The 27,249-nt window shown below is 42.8% G+C and overlaps 1 protein-coding gene across 1 annotated transcript in view; it reads left to right on the forward strand.

The window, feature by feature from the left end:
- The window catches only part of CDH20 (cadherin 20), a 118,515-nt gene extending 104,048 nt beyond the window's left edge, over nt 1–14,467 (forward strand). The window contains exons 8-12 of the mRNA XM_054284979.1: nt 6–142; nt 2,622–2,743; nt 4,658–4,775; nt 11,919–12,170; nt 13,578–14,467. Coding sequence (XP_054140954.1) covers nt 6–142; nt 2,622–2,743; nt 4,658–4,775; nt 11,919–12,170; nt 13,578–14,077 — 1,129 coding nt within the window. The 3' untranslated portion in view covers nt 14,078–14,467. The remainder of the gene's footprint in view (nt 1–5; nt 143–2,621; nt 2,744–4,657; nt 4,776–11,918; nt 12,171–13,577) is intronic.
- Nucleotides 14,468–27,249: the final 12,782 nt, after the last annotated feature.

Here is a 27,249-nt window from a genome sequence, read left to right on the forward strand (position 1 = left end):
TGCAGATACTCGATTGACAGGAGCAGTGATCCGGGACGGTTCTTTTATGTCGACATAACATCGGGAGCACTGATGACCGCAAGACCTCTTGACCGGGAGGACATTTCTTGGCACAACATCACAGTGCTGGCCATGGAGCTGAGTAAGGAGAATGCAGACTGAACACAGACTAAAGAGATACAGCAGACAAAGCAGGCTGAGGGGCCTGAATTCAAAGTTCACATATTGTTATGCACCGAGTGGGAAGGCGCATTAAGTGAATTGCTCCTCTGACATCAACCAGCAAATACTGCATTTTATTTATTTTTTTATGCTCATTTTCACAGGGTGGTGGGAGGCATAGAGGATGGCAATTAAATGCAGAGTCCTTCTTTTTCAATTCATTAGCATTCCAGGGATTTATTTAAAACTCCTCCTGATGTGTTTCTCGCAGAGCCCTCTCACTTCAGAAAGCCAGGCTAAAGAAAATACTGCAAAGGCTGCACAGCTGCTAGAGCTCCCAGTCCTGCCTGGGAGGATTGAGTGGTGCAGGGATGGGTAGGCGGCAGTGATCCTACACTGCTAGGTCACTAGTTGAAATCTGCTCTGGTTCAGCACCAAGTAAATGACATCGCCATCTGCTTGCTACATAAATAATTTGGGCCAGAGTGCTTTGGGATCTTCGAGTATGCTGAACTCATTATGCTTTTGGCTTTTACAATGAGCTAAAACTCAGCTCAGGATTCATCTGTGCTGGGTATTTTTCAAGGCTGTGAGAAGAAGGAGATGCTCACTTCATTGTGTCAGTATGAAAAATTTAGCTGAGTTTGAAATGCTCACAGATGTGAGCTTCATAAAGGAGCTTCAGACATATAAGCAAATAAAAGGTTCACCTAGTCTTCACCTGAAATTTCTTCGGTTCACATAGCTTTTGCTCAGGATCTCAGTTCATCTGTGAGGGGCAGCAGCTTTTCTGCAGCTTGGTGCCAATAGCTGAGTCATTCCTTGTGTCTCAGAAAGCTTCCTGCACATCTAGCCTGTGCCAGAGATACGGAGCACTTTGAGAGGAACAAAGTTTCAACAGGTTTGCCCAAATTGCAATCAGCCAGCTTGAAAGCAGGGGAAATATTTCACAAGAGTTGGAGTTACTCTGCCACATATTTGCAGGCTGTTCCAGCACATGATGCCTTTCTGTGCCCTTTTAAGTAGTGAAAGTGGTTGAGACAATGGAATTTCACCCCCATCTGTTTTGACACTACTTTTATTTTCAGCCACCAATGGCCATTGCAATACCATGAGTCTGTAAAAGCTGCCCCTGTAGCAGCATTGAGGGTGAGAGCAATAGGAAGGCACGTCTTCCTTTATTCCCTTTCCATCAATCCTCTGTCAGTTTTGCTCTGTACATGTGCATTTAAATTTAGTGAGTAGTTTCAAAAATTTCATAGCTCTGCACTCCTGAATAGCCCTAAAGGTTAGATCAATTATTTCTAAGAGTGTGAACTCACCTGCCACAACAACAGGTGTGTTAGCAAGATGTATGTATGCTTATGTGGGAAGCTGAAGGATTACATTACAAATTAGGGAGAAACAACATAGTTTGAGGGTTATCTGAATGACACAATGCAACACATGTTGTGAATTGCACTACACTGAACATTTAATAAAAATTCCAGAGTTTATGCAAACTCTCTATTGTTTATATGAATATATCATTTCTTGCTATAAAGGGAGATATATTTGGAGGTAAATGTACAAAATGCTACCGCTGAAAAGAAGATGAAATACTAATATTTTAAAAAATTTCTTGATTTTTGCACTTCTTCTGATCCCTTAACATTTTTTTCCTTCTGATTAGTTTTATTTTATCATTAAATGAGGGGGGGAAAGACAATTTGAGGCAGACAAGAACAGTAAGAAAAACAAATTATTCTGTAGCCACTTAGTTTGGAATTTGTGAAGATATGCGAAAAGATGTACAGATTTACTGACAAAGAAAGTTAATGCACCAGTGGGACAGAAACATCACAAATGATGTCATGCAGAATGTAAAATTTTCATTGCAATTTTAAGCTTCACTGAAAGCTTTTCTGTTCAATTTCATGTGTTATTACATTTTAAACCTCTCTGTACAAAGTATCAAAGACTTGACACTATTTTTGAGTTCAAGGAACATAAATTTTGAGCAAAACCATCTCTGAACTGGAGATAGAAACTGCCATTTTTAACAAGTTCTAAATAACACGTCTGTCCTTTAAAAAGTACCTTCCAAATTCATGCTATCTGTAGGGAGGCTCAACAAAGAGTATTGCCCAGTTGAAGGACAATTTAAAAAAAAATGGGGCATTGTCTAAAACATTTGCTGTAGAAATAATTCACTGGACTGAACCAGGTTGAAGACTTTTACAGAATTGCTTTGTTTGTAAAATATGTGATTAAATGGGAAGTCAGGCTAGACCGAGAGCAGCATTTGCAGCTTCACTCTGAGTCACACAATACCCAAGTCACCACAGTTCCCAATGGGAAAATGTGATTTAACACAAGCTAGTAGTGGAAAAACTGATTTACCTCTTGAGCCAAGTGAGGAGCAGCCTCTTCCCCTTCCCACATTCTGCCTTTCCTTACATTAAACCTTCTTGTTCCAGATAACCCCTCACAGGTGGGCAGCGTCTCTGTGACAGTGAAAGTCCTGGATGTGAATGATAATGCGCCAGAGTTTGCGAGATTTTATGAAGCTTTTGTTTGTGAAAATGCCAAAGCAGGCCAGGTGAGAAATGCTCGTACCCCCAGGGGTTGGGAAGGGTATGCTGTCCTACATGGAGGCAGCATGCCAGGAAGGGTGAGTGTTGGGAAGAGGGCTCAGCTACTCACACATTTCATCTGAACTCTTATCAGCAGCTGTCTGTGCTTCATTCCAAAGGCAAGCATATCCCACTAGAAGGAGCATCACATAGAGTATCTCTTCTGTTTCTCCCACATTTCTTTTATTCTCCCAAAGTAGATTCTAGGCTCACTGCACAATACATTTCATAGCTGAAATAAAGCCTTCCCTTAGGCATGTGCCAGCAGGCAAACAGCCAGTGTGTCCTGTAGCAGCATCAAAGAGAGGAGAAGTGTTATGAGAAGTGCCACAGAACCAGCTCAGGCCACGTGTGACAGACAGTCAAGTCTTACTACTAAATGTTTAAAGAGCCTTAAGCACACCTGGACTTATGGGAGCTGGACATAACTCACTACGTCAGGTTCAAAGGGGTGCCAAGCAGAATATGTTCTGCTGTGAACTGGAGATCACAGGGAGTCAAAAGCAACACAAGACTTCCCGTTGCACGCACTCTAAAGGAGCAGCTGCAAGCAAGCGGTGAAGATTCTTCTCCTCTCCCTTCCAAAACCCCATCAAAGCCTTTGAACAAGGTCACCAGTGCCAGAGACAGATGTGAGCTCTCCCTGGCTGGACCTGCTGCAAGCTCTGCTGCTGATTGTTTGTGGGCAGCCTCCTCTTGCTCCACCACCAGCGTCCACTGTGGGGACTGGTGCCTCCTCACGCACAGCTGACTAGCTTAAATAGCACTTAAACACACAGACACACCTCTCGTGATCTGTGAAGGAAAAATTATGCTAGTATCACTGTGTGTTTGCAGAAGCTTCTCCCAGCTGCGTGAAACAGAATGAAATAGCTGCTCACTGCTGGGGTAACTGTCCTTACAACTATCATGTGTAGAATATTTTCATCTCACCAGTTTACAGAGCTTTTTAGTAATATAGGCAATAGAAGCCACTGCCTAGACCGTTTCTCCTGGTTTTGAAGGGAGTGTTCTAGGTAATAAGCTGTTTAAGTTCAATATTATTATGAATGCTAACCTGGACTACTTCCTTCAGCAGGGAACACTAAATTCTATTACCACATTTTAAAAAGTTCTGAAATCAGTTTTAACATGGTGAAAGAGCCTTTATGGGTCTGACATTTGCCTTTGAATCCCAAAATAACTTTCAAGTTAAAAAAATCCAGGTGAAGATTTATTCCTTGTCCAAAAAGATGCCAGAATGTTTATTCAGACAGTGCTCATTGTGCTTCAAGCTGTTAGACCTACTTTACAAAGCCTCTATAAGTGAAGTAACAAATCTCTTTCTGGATTTAGCATTGTCTTTGTTTCTTTAGTTTGGTGTTATTTATTACATATGCATTCTGCATGGTTGGCTTTTCTCTCATTTCTGCTGACATCTTGGGAAGAATTTTATTGATTTAAAACTAAAAGAGTGGCAAAATAATCAACCTGAAGTCCTTTTCTACCTGCATAATGAAGCTGAAAGTAAATATGAGCTTTCTTACAAGCTCTCTAATGCACAATAAATCTTCTGAAAAACCTGGGCCTCCAAAAGACAAAAAGAAATGTGCAACAGAAGATAGGGATGCATGACAGGAAAGCATCTGTTATTTGAGGTAAACGGAATAGCTCTTCCTTTGTTTAAAAGTGATGTGCATGACCACAGAAAAACAGATGACCCCCTGCAAGCTTTTGAGTCTCTTCTTGACAGAAGATTGTACCTCTGGAGAGCAATTTTATTGAAATGCTCCAGTTGCTTATATTTATAGATATAAAATACCTGTTATCAGTTTGATTGTTATTTATATTATAAATATTTTGCTTCTCACCCATTTCTACTTTTCTCTTGTGTTTTGTAGCTGATCCAGACAGTGAGTGCCATTGACAGGGATGACCCACAGGAGGGTCAGCACTTCTACTACAGCCTGGCACCAGAGGCAGCCAACAACCCCAACTTTACTCTAAGGGACAATCAAGGTAACCAGAGTGGACACAGACAGTTAGCTACTCTAATTTCTAATGCCTGAATTGGACTTGAGAAGCTGTGACTTACAGTGGGTGATAAGATTGCCATTTCAAATAATACCAAGTGACACCTGCTCCTTAAAGGCAATAATAAAATGACATATTATTTAATACACTTGAAGGTTATAGGATATTTTCTTCTCTATAAATATTCTCTAGCAATAGGCTCCTTTTCCTTTTTCGAGGAAATGTGCCAGTGTTTTGTGCAAATTCAGGTCTTTTGGTCAGGCTGCAGGCATCTCGGATTATCGAAGTGGAAATTGCATTTGCTCAAAAGGAGATGCTTAAAGGTAGGATAGTAACTGGAACTAGAAGACAAATCTGAAGGGAATTACATTGCTCTTTTTTTTTTTTTTGTGCTCTTCATGTTTTCTCCCAGGCACAGAAAAAAGGAAGGTTTTTGTACTGTTTCAGTCTTTTCCCCCAAGCTCTTTTTTCTTTCTCCTTGCACATCCTCATTTCCCTAGAGAAAGAGGGAAGTAGGGAGGACTCGCAGACCCTTGGGGAAGTAACTTGGTGTACAGCTAAAGGTCTGTGTAAGATGACCTAAGTAGAAACTGAAACACCAGTGGGAAGACTCATGGTAAATCACTGGCATTTGAGCATTTTAACCAGTGGAATTTGATTATTTTGGGAAAGCTTTGGTGGTTTTGCACCCTGCAGGAAAGTCCTGCCGTAGCAGGCCTTTGCATGACTGCTGTTGATAGATGATTTCCATGGCTAAAATCGCACCCACACCAGCCTTCCTTAGGAAAGAGGGATGACCTTGAGTGACCTTATACAGAGCTTGGAAAGTCAGTACTGAGGGGCTGGGTTGTATGAGTTTAGTGTGTAAAGTACCACGGATCAGCAAGCAAATCCAGGATAAATGGAGAGAAAGACTGGCCACCTGCAGCATCTATGGCCAGCCTCCAAGCCCAGCCTTGCTCCCACACACTGCTTGCCACACTTACTTCCATAAGCCGCTATCTGGGCCACTCCAGGCATATCAAAGAGCAACATAAAGGCTTATAAAGAATCCCATGCATTCACTTACCAAACATGTCTTAAAACATGGTACTTGCAGTGTCTGGAGCCCTCCTCCACAGCATGCTCTTTCATCCCAAAAGTATTTTTCTCTGTAGTGTCCCTGAAAGCTCCCCACACAATTTCTTGCATTTTTATCCCCTTCTATCTCTCCTTGTCTTTTTTATCTGTGAGTATTTATTGCCAAAATAAATGAACAAATATAACACAACTATCGCTAAAGCATTTGGCAAAGAAAGCTCATTTCAACCTCAAGGCATTGTTCTAAAAAAAGAAACTCGCAAAACTCCCAGCATCAGATGCACTTTTTCTGTCTCAGGCCATGTTTGCAATAATTTATAGTGACAGCAGCGACCAAATGGCTGGGCTTCCCACTCTCTATAAAACACCAGTTTTCCATATACATACATACATATATATATATATATATATATATATATATATGTATGTATGTATGTATGTATGTATGTATATATGTGTATATGTGTATATAACAAGAAGCTTAAGGTACTATTAGTTACAAATTTGAAATAAAAATTATAAGTATCAAACCACTGACTATTTGAATGATCCACATAGTAAAATATAGTATAAGAAGAATATTAAGCTATTAGAGAGCATCCAAAAGAAGGGCCATGAGGATGGTGAAGGATTTTACGGGAAGCTGTATAGGGTGCATTTGGGGTCACCTGGTCTGATCATCCTGGAGGAGGCTGAGGGGAGACCTCATTGCAGTCTATCATTTCCTTGTGAAGGGAAGCAGCGCGGCAGGTACTGATCTCTTCTTTCTGGTGACCAGTGACAGGACTCGACAAAAGAGCACGAAACTAAGTCAGGGAAGGTTTAGGTTGGATATGAGGAAGAGGTTTTTCACCCAGAGGCTGTATGAGCACTGGAAAGGCTCCCCAGGGAAGTGGTCACAGCACCAAACCTGTTTCAGTTCAAGAAGCCCTTGGGCAAAGTTCTCAGGCACCCAGTGTGACTCTTGGTGTATCCTGTGCAGGGCCAGGAGTTGGACTCATCCTGAAGTGTCCCCTATAACACAGCATATTCTGTGACTCTATGATTAAGGGTTTATTTACTGCCTCAGCAATTTGGAGAGCAGTAGTCATTTCAGTAAAAGTAATTTATGCTTATATTTCATCTAGGGGCCACTAAGAGCTATATAAATCACGTAACTTGGGCACAGAGGGGGTAGCTACACTGTTTGTCACAGGCTGGCTAGACAAGAAACAGAACACACTTTGCTAGTCCCAGCCTGTGCCCATAAACACGAGACAGGAATGCTTCCCAGGCTGCGGGAAGGCGCTGTTAGGATTAGCAATTGTGCTGATTACTTGGTTGTCCAATATAGCAGTAAGAGAAACTGCAAGACATGGAGCCTCCTTGGCAACAATTAAAACCTTGATTTATACTGAGCAACAGATAGATCACAGTTTGCATTCTGATGAGCTGTTTTACATTCTTTTTTTGGCCCTTGTAATTTTGGTCTCTGAGAACTTCTTCAGACTATTCATCCTTTGCATATCTTCAGCAGACAGAGAAGTCCTATTGTTCTCCTTTATAGATGGGGATCTGGGGCAAGGAGAAATTAAGCTACTTACATGCTGGATTCTCTTTGAGTTCAGTAAAATCAATGAGAAATAGACATGTTAAATAGCTGCAACAATCTGGGCACAAATGGCTTCTCAAGGCCTTATAGGATAAATGTGATGAAGCAGGAAATTGAGCTGGAGTCTCCCATCTCTTTGGTGTCTGCTGTAGGGCAGTGGCAAGACATCCTCCTTCCACCCTCTTCCAGGTGAGACTATGCTGGGAATAAGTTAGAAAGAGAGGTTTGCTGTAAGAATGAGCTACAAAATAAGTTTACTGCATTTCTAGATTAAGCTCTGAGCTTATCTTCTGTTGAACCTTAATCACTGCCCTCCATCTTTAGGAGCCAGGAACTGTTGAAGACAGAAGCCTCTTATAATAGGTGCACAATCAGGATCTGTCATGCCCACCCAGGCATAGTATCCTGGCAGTCTTTTGCATTACAATTAAATTTCTCCTGGGAAAAATTTTTAGCTATTTCTGCCTTCCCTAAATCTGTGGTTTACTTCACACATGTAAGCAGTGAGCTGAAAATCCTCAAGGAAAGGTTTGACTCTTTCCCCAACTCAGTGGGGTCTAGATTGCCTGCTTCCTTCTGTTCTTTCTCCCACTCCTGGTGGAATATTTATTTATATTATTCCTAGCTCTTCATAATTACTACAATCAGGTTTTAAAGTCTAACAGAATTGTCAGGCTAATCATCCCCAGTTCTTCTCCAGGTGTGTGCAGAAAGAAACCAAGCCTTTCTTGTAAGAAGAGCAGTGGTTAGCTCTGATCTCAAGGTTGGGACCTACACAGTGGTTAGCTCCCCTGACCTCTCCAGAGAGGTACATCATTTCCAGAGAGGCAGAAAGCTGCAGGAATATGGTGCTCCCTGGCTTGTTCTCACAACCACATGAAGACACCAGTCTGCAGGCCTGTGGAAAGTTCAGTTTTCACACAGATGTGGAACCAGCCATGCCGCAACCTTCAGCATCTCTGCTCAGTGCTGGAGCCAAGTGCTGCCAGCCAGCCTCCACGAGCCAAAGTTGCTGGGCTGGATGCTGAGAGGAAAAATATTGTGCATTCTTATCAGGCCTGCTTGTTCTTTTTTAATATAATAGGGCTTTCGTGTCCTCACAAGCCCTCTTCTCTTGATGGTTGGGGCTTAGCAGATATCAAATTTGGAATAAAATTGTGTATTCCAGTTTCTGCCATGCTGCATCACATTCCAGCTCGTCCTTCGCACTGCTCTAGCACGTCAAATCACATTGGCTTTTGATGAGTCACACAGCAAGCTTTGGCACCAGTGCATTTCACTTGCAGAGTAACAGGTAGAACAATTCTTTAGGATGATTTGGATGCCTGCCTAGTACAAAGCAAAATGAAGCAAAAGGCCCAGAATGTAATCCTGGGAGTTACAAAGACAATTTAATTACCAAGAACATTTAAGACCTGGATGATATGGTCAGGGCATCACAGCAGAGGTATTTATACATATATATCTTTCAATATTAGATTATAGAAACTTGGTTTTGGCCTGAAAAGAGTGGTTAAAAACCCTTGAGATCTCTCACTACCTGATTTTACACAGCTCCTGTCAACAGCTTGTGACTTCTTTTGCAGGCAAAGTACGACCAGCTCAGAATAATTAATCTTTTTTTCCCTCACAAAGAGCAATTTTACATGAAATGAAGGTTTGCTGTCACCTGAATAGAAGCTGTGACTTCTAGTGTAAGTCAGTTTAAAGAAAGTGAATCTTTCTCCCAGGAAAGAGAAATACAACCAAATTACTCCAGTTAGGGTGACTCAAGTATTTTCATTGAAAGAGCATAAAAGCCCTTTGCCACTTTCTGCCTTTGGGCTGCTTTTCCTCATGCCAAAACTGGCCCAGTGATGAAAAGGTGTGATATTAATAGCTGTGGAGCACATATAGAGGGCACATAAACAGTCCAAGGGAGAGAAAGCACTTGTATGTGCCCCAGTAGAGAGAAGGGAAAGGCTTGGGCAGGCAAGGGCTCCTGTCCATGGCATTCCCTTTGCCCAGAAGCCATGGGAGGCACGGGGTACTGCTCTCTGATGAGCTTTGGGACACATTCCTGAATCATGGAGCCATTTAGGTTGGAAAAGGCCTTCAAAATCATTGAGTCCAACTGTTAATCTAATGCTTCTGAGTCCCCCACTAAACCATAGCCCTAATTGCCCCATCTACACATCTTTTGAATGTCTCCAGAGATGGTGACTCAAACACTTCCCTGGACAGCCTTCTCCAATGCCTGACCATCTATTCAGTGAAGAAATTATTCCTAATATCCAAGCCTCCCTTAGCACAACTTGAGGCTATTTTCTCTTGTCCTATTGTTTGTTGTGAGGAAGATACCTACCTATGTCTGTCCATACCCACTGCACACACTCAGAGCTGCACTGCATATCAAAGGTGAAATCGGTAAACACTGACACATAATCAGTTTTAAGCAACTTTTGGATTTTATCTTGCACATGGTGTTTTTTCCTCAAAGTTCTTGGGACCACATGATTTAACAAGACACTACAAATCACTATATATTTGCATGCAGACACGCAGCACACTTCAAAATTTTATGGTTTTAGAGTAAAAGCTTGAAATGTCATTGACATGCAAGAAAAAAGACCCTGAGATTCTTTTTAAAAACATACCACAAATTTAAATTGATCCCACAATCTGACATCTCAATACTTAGGTGTGGAACCTGACATCTCAATACTTAGGTGTGCCTGTACTCTCTGATGCCATAAGACTAGAGGCACAGAGTTTGTAATTTGGGCCATAGTTTTAGTCTAGGAGACAAGTCTGGCTAATCTAGCTTGAGTTTGCCTATATTCCGTAGTTGGCTGTACATGGAGTTGAAGATCCTGATTTCCCTTCAAAAAGCCATTAAATCATTTTTGGTGTCTAGACCACAGTAGATCATATAGCTGAATTTATCTGCATGTAACCTTAGTATCTACACTGAAAAAAAATCAGCCAAGATTTAAATCTGAGCAGTGAATGGACAGAGGAATAATAAGGAAATTGAACACTTCTATGTTAATATTTTAGGTTTTTTTCAGAGTCTACCTGTGATCAGAAGGTTTGTTGCCTTTTCCAGGCAGCAATCCCATTGTGCCAATCTACCTGGGACAGCTGATCAGCATCCTGCATTTTCAAGCATAGCAAATGTACATAAGTAACAACCTGGAGATGCAGATGGCCAGACTGTGTGACCTCTTTTGAACCAAGGGAACAGGAAATAAAACTAACTAATAAAAGAAACTGCATTAAGATAATTTCCCAAAAACTGCCACAGCATCAGTGCAGAGAATCAGAGCTTGTAGGTCTGCCAAAGAGAAAAAGTACCTGTACTGTTCCCCAGTAATCTTTCTTGGTCCTAGCCTTGCAGACATGTTTGTAAGAAAGGACAATTTTCATGCAAGTTTCTTTAGTCTCTTTGGTGACTCAGTTCACACTGGAGACATTCAGTCCTGCACTTTCCAAAAGCACTGAAAAAATCAACACTCATCTCTAAAGAGTTCTGCTTTGGCATCCTGAGATGAGAATTGAGAACAAGCTCCCGAATCCATTTTTCACTTTTTTTCCACTTTTCTAGATTAGGAAACTTGGTGCACATACTGAGAAATTTGAGGGAGGAGATAGAAAAGAATTCAAATGCCACTGGTAAATGTTGACATTTTAAAAAGCATGTTGAATATGAAGGAAAAAGCCCCAAAGGTAGGAATTTCCCTTGAAATGGCCAAGGGCAACTGGCTATTTGGTCACTCTTTTACTATTTTTGTCAGCAGCATCATTTTGATTCCTTTTGATTTAAGTTCTTATAAAAATAGGCAGTCACACTAAATGAAGCAGAATGGTCAAATCAAAGCAGAATAATTCTGACGATGACACAAAGCATTCTGGCTTTTTTCTATGGCAGAAGTACTAAAGAAATTGCATGTACTTCACAGAAAAAATGTTCAGTTGTGAATTTTCAACTCGCTGCTGCTTTAAGATAGCTTGTTGCCTCAAGCAGATGGTCATGCCATGTATCAAAAACCACAGAGTACCATCACATGTTGACAAAGGTTATATGCCAGCATGTCCAAAATGGTCGCAGTGTCTGAGATCTAGAAAAGCTGCTGAGCATAAGCAAACAGGAGCCTTCAATTGCTCATTTCTGTCTTGCCCTCTGAAATCTAAATACTGTGAGTTTTCTCTGGGCATCTTGTATCACAAGGGGTAAAGGCAGCTCCTAAGTTGTGTATGCCTCTCAGGTTTGGATCTATGGCCTGAGAAGATACTGGAAGAGGGGAAGGAGAGGCAAAATTATTAGTGATTAACTGATTTAAAAAAAAAAAAAAAAAAAGAAGAGAGGAGAAAAAATTGATGTGGCTCCAAGGCTGTTTTTTTTTAAACATTATTTCTCTGCTGAATGTATTTGCTCTGCATATAAGCTGTCCTCTCTGTTTATTTCCTGCCCCTAGACAATACAGCATGGATTTTGACACGGCGCTCTGGCTTCAGACAAAATGAGCAGAGCACCTTCTACCTGCCCATCCTGATCAGCGACAACGGGCGCCCGGTGCTGAGCAGCACGGGCACGCTGACCGTGCACGTGTGCAGCTGCGACCAGGAGGGCGTGGTGATGTCCTGCAACGCCGAGGCCTACGTCCTGCCCGTCAGCCTCAGCCGAGGGGCCCTCATCGCCATCCTCGCCTGCATCTTCGTCCTGCTGGGTAAAGCCTGCACTTCTTCCTGGGAGGGACAGACTTCTCAGTGCTGGCCATGGTGCTGATGCACCAAAGGTGTAGAACCCAAACACACACACACATATCTGTGTATACCTATATATGTAGATGCATGCATGCCTAAAGCGCCAAATCAAGGACCCCATGGTGTAGTCAGCTGCATATGGTTTCAGGATCTGGACTGTAGGAATGGGGGAAAAGGTATTGCCTGCAAATATTTCTACCAGATGCCCAAAGTGCTAGGATGTCTGATATGGCCATGCTTTCCTGCAAGGGTATGGCAATGGAAAGTATTGAGAGCTGTGGCTTGGGGCGGGTTAGTTTCTCATCCTGATCCACAGGAAACAGTAGTGGTAAATCCAGTTCCATTTCTTATCTAGGAGAGAGATATCCCCACCTCCATCCTTTTTCCTTGTGACTCTACATTTAAATGGTGCCTGTGCTGCAGTAAAGGGGCTGAGGGTCTTGCATGAGTTCTGTCTCCACAATTAAATTTCATGCTTTCCTTGCCCAGACATCCTATGTCCCCTGTTAGCTGTTGGTACCAAAAGAACTTCAGTTCCCTTGTTCACTCTCTCAAATCATGATATACTAGCTCAAAACACGCATTCTCTGAAGTTTCAAAGGACCCAGTTTGAGGAACAGTGTAGTAAGATACAGGAAAAATTGTTTTAAAGGGCCTCAGTTCTGGCTGTTCAAAGGAGCCTAGATTCATTTGCTCCAAATTTCAGTATCCAAAATCTTTTCTGAGTTCTAACTCTGGAAATAGTCACCAAGTCACCAAGCACATTTTCAAAAGAAAAGGGCTCTGGTGCCTGTACAACCACTTTTCCCCATGCTAATAAGCACAGCGGGGGTGAGGAGCACCAGCACTGCAGCACTGCAGGAGGCTTGCAGATAAACAAAAAATTCCTTACAGCAGACTAAGGGCTAGCTCTGCGTTTTGCTGTGTAGGCAGACATATCACGGTGGTGCCTTAGGACCATCCATCTCTGTCACATGCAGTGGCCAGCTCAAGAGGCATCCCCAAAGCAGGCTGCAAAACCCACCCACAGAGCAGAAAGCAAAATATCTCTATGGCACTGCTGCTGCAGATAAACTGACCTCTGAGCCAGCTAGCTTAAAAGAGGCAAGCACCACTAGATATCCATAATTTAAGTGTCACCAGGAGTTAAAAATTCAGGTGAGAAAGGGGACAGATAGCAGGACCTCAAGCTACCAGTTTTGACTGGGGAGTGAGAGATTTCTACACTCTCAGCTTGCAAACACTGCAGCTCTTTAAATCCAAGGGGCTAGTTGGGCTCACCCAGGGGAAAGTAGGGCCAAGGAAAGTCTGAAGCCACGGCAAGATCTGTGTCCTTGCTGACAGCCCCATGTCTTGCTTGGCTCCCGCAGTGCTGGTGCTCCTCATCCTCTCCATGCGGCGCCAGCGGAAGCAGCCATACATCATTGACGAGGAGGAGAACATCCATGAGAACATCGTCAGGTATGATGACGAGGGCGGCGGGGAGGAGGACACGGAGGCCTTCGACATCGCCGCCATGTGGAACCCGCGGGAGGCCCAGCTGGTGGTGAAGAACCGGCAGGACATGCTCCCTGAGATAGAGAGCCTCTCCCGATACGTGCCTCAGGCGTGCATCATGGACAACAACGTCCACAACTACGTGCTCGCCAAGCTGTACGAAGCTGACATGGACCTGTGGGCACCTCCCTTCGACTCCCTGCAGACCTACATGTTTGAAGGGAACGGCTCGGTGGCGGAGTCGCTCAGCTCCTTACAGTCCGTGACGACAGACTCAGACCAGAGCTACGACTACCTGACGGACTGGGGGCCGCGCTTCAAGAAGCTGGCTGAGATGTACGGGGCCACGGACAGCAGCGGGGTTCTGTGGTAACAGGAGAGGAATGGCAGAGGGCTTTCCATGTGAAACGGTGTCCAGTTCGGTCCATTCTCATCAGATGCTTCCACGGACATGGGTGAGGCCTCATGAAAAAATAGCAATACAGTGCTTGGATGAGAATGGGAAGAAGGGTGTGAATGAAAGTCTCTCTGGATCAGCTTTACTCAGTTAAATTAAGTCACATTTTTGAGCCTATGAGAAACAGAAGGAAGGAAGTTTTTTCCTGGTTCTTACAGCAAAATTGGAGAGCTCCACGGCATTGCTCTCTCTCTCTCTCTCTCTCTCTCTTCCTTTCTCTCCCCTTTGTACACGGCAGCTTACTGAGCTCTATACATCAGGGTTCAAAGATCTATAAACTCCAACTGTAATCTCCAACTCACTGAGAAGTTGTCCCCACAGAAGAGTTGCTTCCCACTGGTCATTTCTTTCCCCATTAAAACAGAAAAGAATTGCTTGCTAACAAAAGAAAAAATCCACAAAGCAGAAAATTGAAACTGGAATCTCAGAGGGTTCCTTGTAAACTAAACTCCTCCCTCTGTTGCTAACAGAGCTCTTTTTTAATCCTTTAGAAACAAGGCTGAGGTTGGAGGTTCTTTTCCCACGTGACTGAGAGGGCTGGGGAAGAGGCTTTGAATTTCTGCTCTAGTTTAGTGGCTGATCTGTGAGTCACTGGCGTTAACACTAATCCATCTCCTATCAAGTTTGTGTAAATTTATTTCTTGACTCTTTTTAAACCATGACTCTGCTAAACTGCTCAGAACAAAACCAGAAAATCTGCCTCTTTTGCACTGTAGATGTCTCTTCCATGTGCCAAATGTGAAGATTAGATTCTACCAATGAAAGCCAAATAAATTTTAAAAAAAGAAAAAGCTATATTTGGTAACTACATGGGTTAGATGGGCTTTCCTAATCTGTGTGAGGTCAATCCAAGGGATGTTTACATACTGTAGATAACCTACTTGAACAAATGCAGTATTATAGACAAATAAATGGATGTAAGAAAATTACATGTATAAGTTTTGTATATTTGTTAATTTTGGTAATAAATATGATGTACTGCATACAGTACAGTACCTTAGCACCTCTTTTAATAAAAGTTAAACAGAAGGGAAAGTCTGATGGCAATTTATTGACTACTTTGCACACAGCAGTTAGTGCTTATCTGCAGCTTGACATGCCTTGAGCATCAAGAAAAAATGGTTCATCAGCATCATGTCAAGGAGACAAGGCTTCAGTCTGCAGAAGTGAGCAGATTGTCTGCTTCTTTTATCATTGTTCACTTGGACATTGCCCTCAGCAGTGAATCTACTCAAGTACAGCCCACCAGACTAGTTACTTTTCTAATCGAATCATGATGAAGTCAAAAGAAAGTCTTGCTTGATTTTTTTGAAACATTAAGGCCGGGGCATTGATAGGCTTGGAAACCAGTTACGCAGCCCTGACAAGTCTCATGCCTTCAGAGCCATGACAGACTAAGATAAAATACCTATTTATTCTTACTCTGCAGTCAGTTTTGTGTCCAGGTGTTTGCATGTGTAAATGAGAAGAGCTAGGGAAATTACACTAACACAAGTTTCAAGGAAAGTGGCAAAAGGCCTCTGAAAGCAGAACAGTCTGCAATGGAATTTGCAGGTTTATTTCTAGCTAAGGACTCTCTACACATCCAGTTGCCCAGAAAATAGATGTGCACACATAGTGCACATAACCACCCAGCTACCACACTTCCACTATGGGCATGCCACTCTCACTTCCTGTTGCAGATGGGCACAAACATTGCATATCTCTCCTTTGCTAATCTTAGGTTGTACCAATTTAAGGCAGGAGCCTTGTTTCCATAGACTCACACAATGCCACGCATCCCTGGAGAGCTATGCATCCACCAAAGAAAAAAGGTTTTAGTGACTTCTTTCATGTTAATCTGATGTGATGAAAATCTGGGCCTTGACAAATAGTATGCCAAGGGTTCTGCTTATCACCTGAACATAATTTACACCATTGCAGAAAGAGCACTGATAATTATTTGATAGTGATTCTTTTACTCATACTGTAACACTCACCCTCACATGTCATATTAATTTTAAAACATTCAATTAGAACTGCAGTCATCATGATCAAGGAAGTAGTCTAAAGGACACAAAGCTGCTGCTGCAAGTCTGAGAGCTTCCTTGCCTCCTGCCGTGACAGATACCACAGAACACAGGCAGGAGGACATCTATTCCACCGCTTCCCTGTCTGATCTAAACAATAGTTTTACATATTTTAAGCAGATGCCTCTTTCTTCTTAAAGCCTCAGCTGTTAAAACTCTGTTACCTCTCTAGACAGTTTTTCTAGGCATCAGTAGACTCATTGCTGAAAGCCAGGGGAAGTATAAGGTGTGTACCCCTTGCAGCCATACAAGCCTGCAGTGCACATAGATGACCTTGTCCCTCCACAGAGCTATGATTTGGTATTTTCAGACAATTACTGTCTCTCCCAGTAGTCACAGTCTACAGTAACAAAAAAGCCTCTAGATTGTTCTTCATATCTTGATTCCATGATGGTTTAAATCTCCTATCGTAGGCAGAGTGGGAGGATGGGGTGTAAAAGTACAGTCCAGCATCACACTGCCTTCAACCTCCTGCATGAGAGTTACCCCAGGATGAGCTGCCTGATGGTCTGTTTTGAGTCCACAGAAGCCTCCAGACGTGTTCTCTGCCAGAGAGTTTGTGCAGCCGCCACGAGCAGCTTCCCAGGGTGTGTATCCCGCATTATGAAAAGCAGCCCTTTTGCCAGGGGCTTGCACTCATGCCACAGGGGAATTCATAACCCACCTTCCTAAGCTGCATGTCAACATTAGGCTCTCTGATTGTCCTCAGGTTTGCCTCCACTTGTGATCAGTCAATAGCTGCACAGCTTGATGTTGTGACACTTACCAGCTGGTGTTTAGTAGGCACTTGGCAGCCTGGCACCTTTTTTTTCCATTTTATGGAACAGGTGACAGTGTTTCTGCAGTCTGTGAAATCTCTATGCCAACAACCAACACTTGCATCTATCACACTGCCACAAACAAAACAGAAGAACCCTATGGTTTTGCTGATGAGATATGAAAAGGATCCATTTTCAGAGGCATCAGGGCTCAGCAGGCCCAGAGTAGAAGAGGAGACTCCAAGCCCAAAGGAAATGCATGGTGCCACGGACTGTCAGCGAAACAAGCACACTGGTGACACAGGTCCTCAGCCTCCTGCTCAAGGGCAGCCCTGGCTGTGTGCATGAACATTTGCAGCACTACGTAAAACCTGCTCATGGTTTACAGCCAGGGAGCTCAGCCTGCCATGGTGGAGGGACTGGGCTTTGCCACACCACCAGACACCTCCAAGGGACAGTCCCAGTTCTGCATGGCAGCCACTCTATCCATTGCCCTGCTGTAAGGGCATAAATGTCAGAATGCCAGGACAAGGTCCTATGTGCCCTCACCAGTGTCCCTAATCCCCTTGTGCTCCAAGGCTGGTCTGAGTGTACAGAGCTTTTACCACTATTCATTTTGGCTTGTTTCTCTGATGACATTTTTTCCACGGCTGCCAGTTCTCATGGAAAATAAAAAGGACTTACCATCCTGCAACAATCCCCTAGTCTCAGCTGCGGCTGCAAATCAGTGGTTCAGAGGAAAGAATAACAGAGCATGCAAGTCATTTTACTAATTTCAGCCACTTAAAAATTGAGCATATGGGCTAAGCAATCCATCTCAACTCTCTCTCTCTAACAAACAGAGTTAGACAAAGAGTGATTCATTTCCCCCCATCCTGGCCATCTGTATGATGCTATGGCCCCCTGGAGATGTACGTCTCTCAGTTAATGGCTGGGCCTCTAGAGATTCACCCCTGCTGCTCAGTCTGGCCCTAGGCAAGACATTCCCAAGCCCTCTGCCCTACATTTGGTTTTACCAGTGACCATGGGCAAACACTACAGTCTCTGATGTTTTCCTTTCCTTTTCCTATCACCCATCTCTGCCTTGTCTAGGTAGGTTGCATGACCTGCCACTCTTATTCTGCACTGGTCATCGCACCAAGGCTCTGAGTAGCAGTGTTCTTTAAACCATCTGTCAAGGATTCCAGGTCTCTTCAGAGCAAAATACAGAACTCAGAGATGCATGAAAAGAGTTAACATCATTTTTTCTAGTGTAAATTTTCTTGATTCCACAATATTACCTTTCATTTGTGGCTGCATTGCCCATTTATCCAGCTTTATTAGGCCCCACTTGATTTTGTCATTTCTCCTCCAGCTTTTATTGCTCTTAATCACTTTATGCTATCACATTTGTTGCCTAAAATTCCCTTCTAGACCATTCATTAAAGCCAGTAGTGACACAAATCCTTGTGGGACACAGAAGTTATATTTTGGTCACCTTGAAATATCATTTATTATCCCATGCCAGTATTTTCCTTGATGCAACTTTCACATAGCACAAGCTAGAACCTGCTGTCTGAGCACAGCTCCCAGGAACTATCAAACTGGAGGGATGGATATGTCCCAGAAGTCTGTTCTGCATATGCACCACATCTTACTTGTCCTGGCCACAAGTAAGAGAAAGGAGGCTTTTACATATAAAAGATGCACGAGTGATACCTTACAGATTCCAGAAAAGTTCTGACCTGGACAAGTTCAAAGTTGAGGAGATTCGGCTGGTTTTGTGTTTGTGATGCCAGGGTCTTACTAATAACATCACCTTGGTTTATGCCAGTTTAGCTATCAGGTAGATCAAACACAGGAGAGAAGGTGCGCTCAAGAGCAAGTGACGATGGCACTTGAGGAAATCTTTACAGTTGCCCTCCCTTGTCCTGTGTGTCAGGGTGTAGACAGCCCATTTCATCCAGCTCAAGGAATAGCCTTTAAAGTATTGTCTCCACACGAAGCTGGTGTAAACAGGCAGTGGGTCTGTCCAAGACATCCTAATTTGTGCCTGCTGAGATGTGCAGCATCCAGAAGAGGAGAAGCTGCCTTTCACTCAGTTGTGTCCCTGTCTCTCTCACAGCAGTGCATTTGGCATCAGAGAGATCCAAGATAGCCACTGCTGCAAAACAGCTGTATCACCTAAGGGATTCGTTCTCCTGCATAAAGGTCAGTGATTTGCCTCTCATTTGGACTGTGATGCAGTAATAATCTGTATCAGTGCATCCTGTTGAAATACACAGGAAAATCAGCAAACAGCAGTGAAACTGAGGTGGAGTCAGAGCTGGGATCCTAGGAAAGCAGTAGGAGCTGGGGAGTCTCACTGTCAAACCAAGACTTTAAGGACAGATTTTCTGTTTTGCTTTCCTATGTCAACCGTCTGAAGACCTTGCCCACACTGACACACAGGTATTTTGCTGTTGACCTCAGAGGTGGCACATCAGGCCACCTGCAGCACTGACTGAGCAGAAGCAGCAGAGCAATGTTGATACTGTATTCCCCAAGAGACATTAGAGTAATATGGTAGAGGAGGTAAAAGAGAATCACTTCACGATGACTTTAAAAAATCATGTGATTTTTTAAGACCTGATGTAGGAGACAGTACAGTCTGAATATCATTTTCAGACCTCATTTGTTATTAAGCTCACCATTAGGGAATAGGCCTCTTGGGAAATATGAATTTTCAAACACACTTCTTAATATCTACAGGCTGATTCCATGATGACTAACCCTATAATTTTTTCCCAAGGGTGCATGAGCTACAGCACTTAACACTAGAGGCAGAAGGTCTTGCCATGCCACATAAAACCAATAACAATAATAAATGACAACATCTAGTATAATAGGGGTCAAATTTTGTTTCTGCTTTGTGGCAAGGCAGACTCATAATGAAATTTAGGAAGCTGAATCCCTAGTTAAAGGATTAGTATTTCCAGATGTTCTAGGAAGTGTTAAAAGCCAGGCTGGATGGAGCTCTGAGGAACCAGTCAAAGGTGTCCCTGCCCTTGGGAGAGGTACTGGAATTAGATGATCTCTAAGTTCCCTTCCACCCCAGACTGTTCTGTGATTCTATGATGATTCTATGATTCTTTCTGCCAAACACACAAGGGTAAATCAGAGTGCAACATGATCCTCCTCAGCATCACAGTAACATGATGAGTGCCAAACTGAAGATTTGGTCTTTTCTACCATATCTAGGAAAAGAAAAATAATGGAAAACTTTTCTTTCAAGCTGTGGTGCTAACATATGATGGGTTATTTGGCACTATTTCTTTTATTTTTTGCCTAGTATATTCTTGAGGCTTGTCAAATGGAGACAACCTGTCCAACAAAGTCATTTCTTTATGAAGCTCAACCAAACAATCTGTAAGATCATAGGTATCCAAGGTGGTAAAAGTAGAAAAAATGAGGTACAAGCAATCAAATGTCATCTTAATGGAAACATAAACAGAGCCCCAGCCTGCATATGACTTATTCTAACCTCAGAGCAGCCTTCTGGTTACAAAAACTTTTGTTTACTTTCAGCTTAGAGACATATTCCCAGAAAGAAAGCTAATTAGTTGAGGTACATACTTTCAACAGCCTCAGTCTTGTGCCCATGGACCACAATCTTGCATTTAAGATGTACACTAGAAGGAGGGAAATATACGCTATGCCTATACACTATGCCCTTGTCCTGAGATTGAAAAGTGTTTTGCAAATTCTGCTACAGAATAGTCAGGTGTTTTTTATGAACAAATAAGTGGAAACGCAGGGAAGTTTAAAAAATTATGAAGATTTCAAAAGACATCATTGTAGAAATGGTAACCTGTCCCAACAGTCATTCTAAACAGAATTCCTCTTGCAACTTAATAAATCATGCCTATGGCATTGGTGGCAGGTGGGCAATAGAATTTTGAGCTATAGCTCAGGTGCAAAATTATTTTTTACCCATAAGATAAACATGTCTGTGAGTTAAATGATAAATGTAGTCCCTCAACAGAAAATTATCTCTGCTACTAATCCAAGGGAATTTCCCTTTATGATTTCTGTATATTTGAACCTATCATTTACCATTCAGCCACTAAAGAAATCCAAAGTCAATGTTGCATTTACACCCACTGTCCAACCACTAAAGAAATCCAAAGTCAATGTTGCATTTACAGCTCAAAACAGATGAGTAGGATAAAAATGTCTGAAAGCTCTAATTAAATCTTATCATCCAGAGTTAATTGTAAAGTGTTTTCCTAGACTGTTAGAGCAGTGAACAAGCACAACATAAATTATGTGTAATTTTGAGTAATTACAGATGATGTTAGCATTTTTGAAACATCACTCACAGTAAGAGTCCCAAACGGACCGATTTATAAGATACTGTGCCTCCTTCATCTTCTCTGAAAAATTTCATCCACCTCATGGTTCTGCTTGATAAATGAACGGCACATTCAAAGATGGGGTAAACTGCTGGCTTTGCTTAGAACAAGACCAAATTAAACAAGCATTTTCTGTCAGCAGTTTCTGATAAGGAATAGTCTCAGTGCCTCGCCAGCCCTGACTTCATTTGCAGGTTGGTGCAACAAAAGCCAGTGTAAAGACAACAGCTCCATCCCCTGGGAGGAATTAGAGTCTATAAACCACTGCAGCAGCCACCCCAAAAACATGTTTGGTGAATGAGAAAGGAAAACTGAAAACCTTCCCAGTACCAGGTTTTCATAACTGGGCTCCCAGAAAGCAAGGCATCTGCCACCAGCACATTGGTGAACAGCTATAACCCTGTGTAAGCCACAGAGGGCCCAGTGGGCTTTCCCAGCTCATCACCAACAACCAGCACCAAGGGATTACAGGACCTGAGGTGTGGCTTTGACTCTGATGTTGATGCTACATGCAGGTCAGGCAAATTTTCATGGTCTTTCTGTGCTGTGGCTTTCCACCCAGCCTACTACAGGGGTAACTGTCTCTACTACCCACTCTAAAGTCACATAACAACATGAAGAATTTTATTTTTTATCTTAGCAGACTTCTAAGCATTTTAGAGCCCCAGGCACATGCTAGATAGGATATAAAGCTGCACATTTCTTTTCAAAAAGCACACACCCTTCTAGCTCTGGGAAAAGAGGAAAAGAAGGATGACTCACATGCAGCAGATGTTGGTAACTTCTCTTAACACATTACTGGAAAGCATTCAGAGGCTGTAGGAATGCAGGATCCCTTAAAGCCTATCTAGAGTAGATGTGAACAAAATGCTGTGGCAAGCCAGATCCTAGATCGTTCCCTTTGTCTCACTTTATCGGCCGTAGTCACAATATTTTGTTTGTCAGACCTTCTCTCCAAAACCATCAAAGCACACCATAAATATGAATAACTAAAGCAGCGCAGCATTCTAGATGTGTACAGTGGCTCTGTTATCAGTAGCCCTGGGAGAGTATTACTCTATTATTGTAATATTACTGCTAAAGAAAATCAGCTGAGTGTCGTGGTGCAGCCCAACAGGATTTAAGACCAATAGCACCGTAGGTCCCATTTTTCCAGAAAAAAATGCAGACCGGATGTAAAAATTACCAGATGCCAAATTAATTAAATGTCTAAACTCTTTCTGTAGACAATAAAGAGAGGGGATGAATCCTCAGCAAAACATGCACGTTACCTTAGACATTCTTCTGAGGACAGGAAGATTTCACCAGTAAAGGAGGGTTTCGCTATCCCAGGCCATCATCTGCTGGCCACACAGGAGGTGTCCCCTTGGACCAGAGGTGTCCAAGGGACTGCTGAGGCTTCAAACAGAAAGAGTAGGATTAGACATTCAGAAGAAATTCTTTACTGTGAGGGTGCTGAGGCACTGGAACAGGTTGCCCAGAGAAGCTGTGGATACCCCATTGCTGGAAGTGTTTCAGGCCAGGTTGGACAGGGCTTTGAGCAACCTGATCTAGTGGAGGGTGTCCCTGTCCACACCAAGGGGGTTGGAACTAGGTGATCTTAATAGTCCCTTCCAACCCAACCATTCTATGATTTTATGATCCTGACATTTATTATCCTGCACAGCTCCAAAAGGGATGAAAAAAGTCTCATTACGACATCAGTGCAAGAGACCTTGATGAAGAGTAACATCTCAGAGGGATCCATTTTACTGGGTTAGGTACCTGTAGTGCTGCACACTCTGCTTCACAGGTTTCACAAGGATGTACAGCCCAGCAGGCACATCCACTGCTGGTGGACACACCTGGTATCAGCACCAACTACTACCCCCCTGCCTCACTGCTCAATCTGACATGTGGCAAAAACAAGCTGGCCAACCCCTCTTTTAATTGAAAGACATTTGTACTGAGGACCAGATGCAAGAACATGGCACTGGTTTCATATATAGTGTGATAAAAATTTTCTTTAAACCTGTAGCAAATTGTTTGTTCTATTAGCATCAGATCCCTGTCCACAACACAGAGATAATGTTCTCCTCCACCTTAGCTACTCTGTCTGTAAGGCCAGGGGAACAACTCTCATTTTGTGTCTGGATAATGGGTACTGCAATGTATCAGAATTACAAGAAGAAAAATTATGCTATTTAGCTACTTCTGCTGTTGCATCCTCCCTGCCAGCCTCTGCCTGCAACTCATTGTCCTGTCTCTGCAAGTAAATACTGCGATAGCAGCTAAAAGCAAAGCATAGCTGTAGTGAAACATCCAATCGGCTTGCAGCCATTAAACAAACAGAATGCCTGCTCTTTCCTTTTGTTTAAAATATCATTACTGGGAACAAGTCCTCTCTATCACTGCCTTTGTACTTCAGTGCACACGTTAGGTTTCCAAACCTGACCTAGTTTTGGCTGAAAAGTTTCACTGAGAGAGCCTACAGACAGCATCTCCAGGCACACTATTTTCTACCTCTAATCAATACATTATAAAGGCAGCAGCGTCTCCCTTTGCTGAAAATGTGGCAAGGGATGAGGAGTTACACTATGGTCAGGCTCTAATGCAACTTCTTGCAAGCCAACTGCACCATTGCACATGCCAGTCTCCTGCTTCCCCTCAGACCTTTCAACATCCCTCATTTTCCATGGAACTGACAAAGTCCAGTCCAACCCTGCAACAGCTCCCATGGCATCACTCTGAAAACAGAAAAATCTTTGCCTTGCCTGCAACAGGTAATTGGAGTTGGCACACTGCAGCAGTGTTTGAGGAGCCTGGCAATTTTTTTAAGGTGTTTGGATGAGCTGAGTTTATAGCTGAAGTCTTTTTCGGCTGTAAGGTCCTGCCTTCAGGACCCATTTGTTTGTTTTAACTGTGCTCAGGATTTTCCTGAGTTGCTTTTAAGATGACTGACAAGGGGATCTGCTGTGCAGGGCATGGACAAGACAGAGTTCACAGTAACTAATAACTACTTTGGGTTCAGATAGCTCCGACAAAGGCTTCTTTACTTGCTCTGGAGTGAATAGGTTCCATCCAGAAACAGCAGCATTAGAGGGTGTCAAGATGCAACTAATGGCAGACGAAGACCCTGCGTAGGCTGCACCAAACTGTCACCATGTGCAACCTGACTCTACCTGGTGCTTCCTCAGCCCTGTGAGATCTGCAGCATGTGATAGCCAAGCCTGACTGAGAGGTGCAAGTGGACTCATATTTAAGAGCAGCACAGCTCATGGGAGAAGGGAGGAGGTGGCATCTCATCACTGGGCAGCATGCACATCCAAAAGGAATGGGAAGTCAGAGAGAAGTTGCTGTCTCATCATGAGATTTGGGGCACACTGGATAAAAAGTACTATTTCAAAGAGCTGGGAATCAGACAGTGGAGAGAAGACAGAGGCACTTGGTTGGGAGGATGCTCATGGCTGTGAGGATATTAAGCATATCCCTGCAAAGAGGACATTCAGAACACAATGACAGAACAACAATAAGGGGGAAATACTGATCCTACTTCATATTCTTTTAGCTGAAGAAGAAAAGAGGCATACAGTGAAGGATTATGTTAGAAATGCCTGAGCAAAGATCTGAGGATGAACAAAAAACAAAGGCTTCAGCAGGAATTTCTGATGCAGGTGAGGAGGTTATGCAATCATGTAAAGACAGAGGTAAGAGAAAAAGTATTTCCTCTCCCTATATATGGGCTTGCTAATTCGAACATTTCCACGAGCCCTTCTCTGGTAAACCTTCAATAACAAAGGTAAAATTCATACAACCATTTTTTTAAATTATATGTTTTGCATCATTAATACCAAGCATACAGATGGAGTATAAATCACACTGCAATTAGGAATTAGGAGACATGAAGGACAGGCAATCCTGTTGTACCCCCACGTTTTCAATTTTGCAGGGGCAACAGTTAAGTCAGTTACAAGCATTCAAAAAAAAAAAACAAAAAAAAGACAGCTATCTCCAACTTATTAAATTTTATTCACCCCATCATAGTAATTTTTTCTTCTAAGAAGTAATTGCATTTTGGTTTTAACTATCTGGCACTAACACTAGCAACTTTGGAGGTCATGTCCCAGAGCTTCCAGTCATGATAAAATCTCTCTAAATAATTGAAAGGCTGAAATGCTTTCTTAGGTGGGTGGGTTTTTTTTAATGAAAACATGTGTATTGCAAGAATTTTGTGATGAAACCCCCAAAGAAAGGAACACTAACCAAGACTCCTGGAGTCAGGTTTTTATTATGAAAGAAGGGACTGATTTTCTTCTTATCTCACACCTAAAGTTAATCCCTTGACAGGAGGGAAGGGCACATGGAAAGGGACATAGGACAGGCACAGGCTCATGGCCCGCTTTGGGGTGCTGATGCATTCTGTGAGGAGACAGATGCCAGGGAAGCCAGGCTGAGCCAGCATCACTTCCAACAGCAGCATGACATCACCCCCACTGCACTAAGAGGACATGGAGAGAAACTGGCACAGTTTGTTGGACCAATGTTCCCATGTCCAGCCTTCATGCCAACGTGTCCTGAGGTGTAACATAGGATGCCTCATAATGAGACATTTCATTTGGCATCTACAGACTTCATTGTCTGGTACCGGCTGCCTCTTGGCAACCCACATCTGTGCTAGAGGTATTTATGGGATTCACTCCATTCTAATATTACCTACTGTGTCCCTGCATTCCTGCCTGTGTCTGAAGTCTGCAAAGCCTTCCTGCAAAATGTATTAACACCTTCCTCATCTCAATGTAGTACCATTTGTTTCTTGGCTTGTTTCATTTCATGAACTCACAGGCTGACTTCTAAAACCAGTCATCAAACACTGAAGCAATATAAGAGAAAAAAGGAAAAAAAAAGAGCGAGAAAACCTGAGGGAGAAAACAGATTTCAATTTCTGATTTCCAAAAAGCTAATATAAAAAGCATAGGAGTAGGAAGGAAGCATTTGAAAATTTAATTTTAAAAAATGCCCTGGCAGTCTCTTCCCAGCGCAGCACTGGGCTGAATTTACCTACATTTGTAGGTGAATCAAATGAACAAAATAAAAAGAAAACTGTAGCCTTACAAACATCCAGAATTATGCCTTAAACTCATCCATGCAGCTCCCTGGCTAAGTAAAAGTGTCAGCAAGTCCTCCACAGGGTGTCTCCAAAAGCAGGGAAATGATGGTTTGTGACAGAGCTGGTACAGGCCTTGCTCTTCAGAGAGAGAGGGTTTTACTGGGAGTAAGAGGGTTTGGAAACAGGCTTCACTCCCAGATTTCCACTGTCCCTAGAATCATTCTTCAGTGCCACAAACAAGCATAAACAAGCACAATCACAATGCCCTCAGGTTCCAGCCGGTCACACCAGGCTACCCGTGACCTAATCAAATTAAAACAGTGCTGGCCAAGAGCTTACATTATGCTTCAGAAGCCACTGAGAACCCCAGCAGGTTCCACTGGAAAGGACCACCTGCCATTTGGCCAGCACATTTTGGTTCTCATGGTGGTGCAACTGCCCAAAACAAGCACTTCCCACTGACAGAGCAAATGGCTGTGCTCTCCTTGCCTCCAACAGTATATGGATTGTGCATATACTTGTAGGACTGTGCCACAGTTATACAAGATTGTGCCACAGACTTTGTAGGACATCTTGAAAGGCAGTGTGTTAACTTTCACAAAGGCAAGGATAAGAACTTGGAGAGGAAAATAAGCAGCCACTATGAAACACAGTTGATCCTTTCTATCAAATTTTACAGTGTGGTAGATATGCTCACATGAGGTGCTGTCATAATATGTGTAATTTAAAAACACAGGGTATGAAGATCCTCACTCTAAAGAATAGGTTCATAAAGGAATTATAAGGTTTCTCAAATGATTTG

The sequence above is a fragment of the Melozone crissalis genome, unplaced genomic scaffold, assembly GCF_028551555.1.
Source record: "Melozone crissalis strain CALT ecotype California unplaced genomic scaffold, PUWL_Pcris_2 ptg000042l_1, whole genome shotgun sequence".
Classification (NCBI taxonomy): domain Eukaryota; kingdom Metazoa; phylum Chordata; class Aves; order Passeriformes; family Passerellidae; genus Melozone; species Melozone crissalis.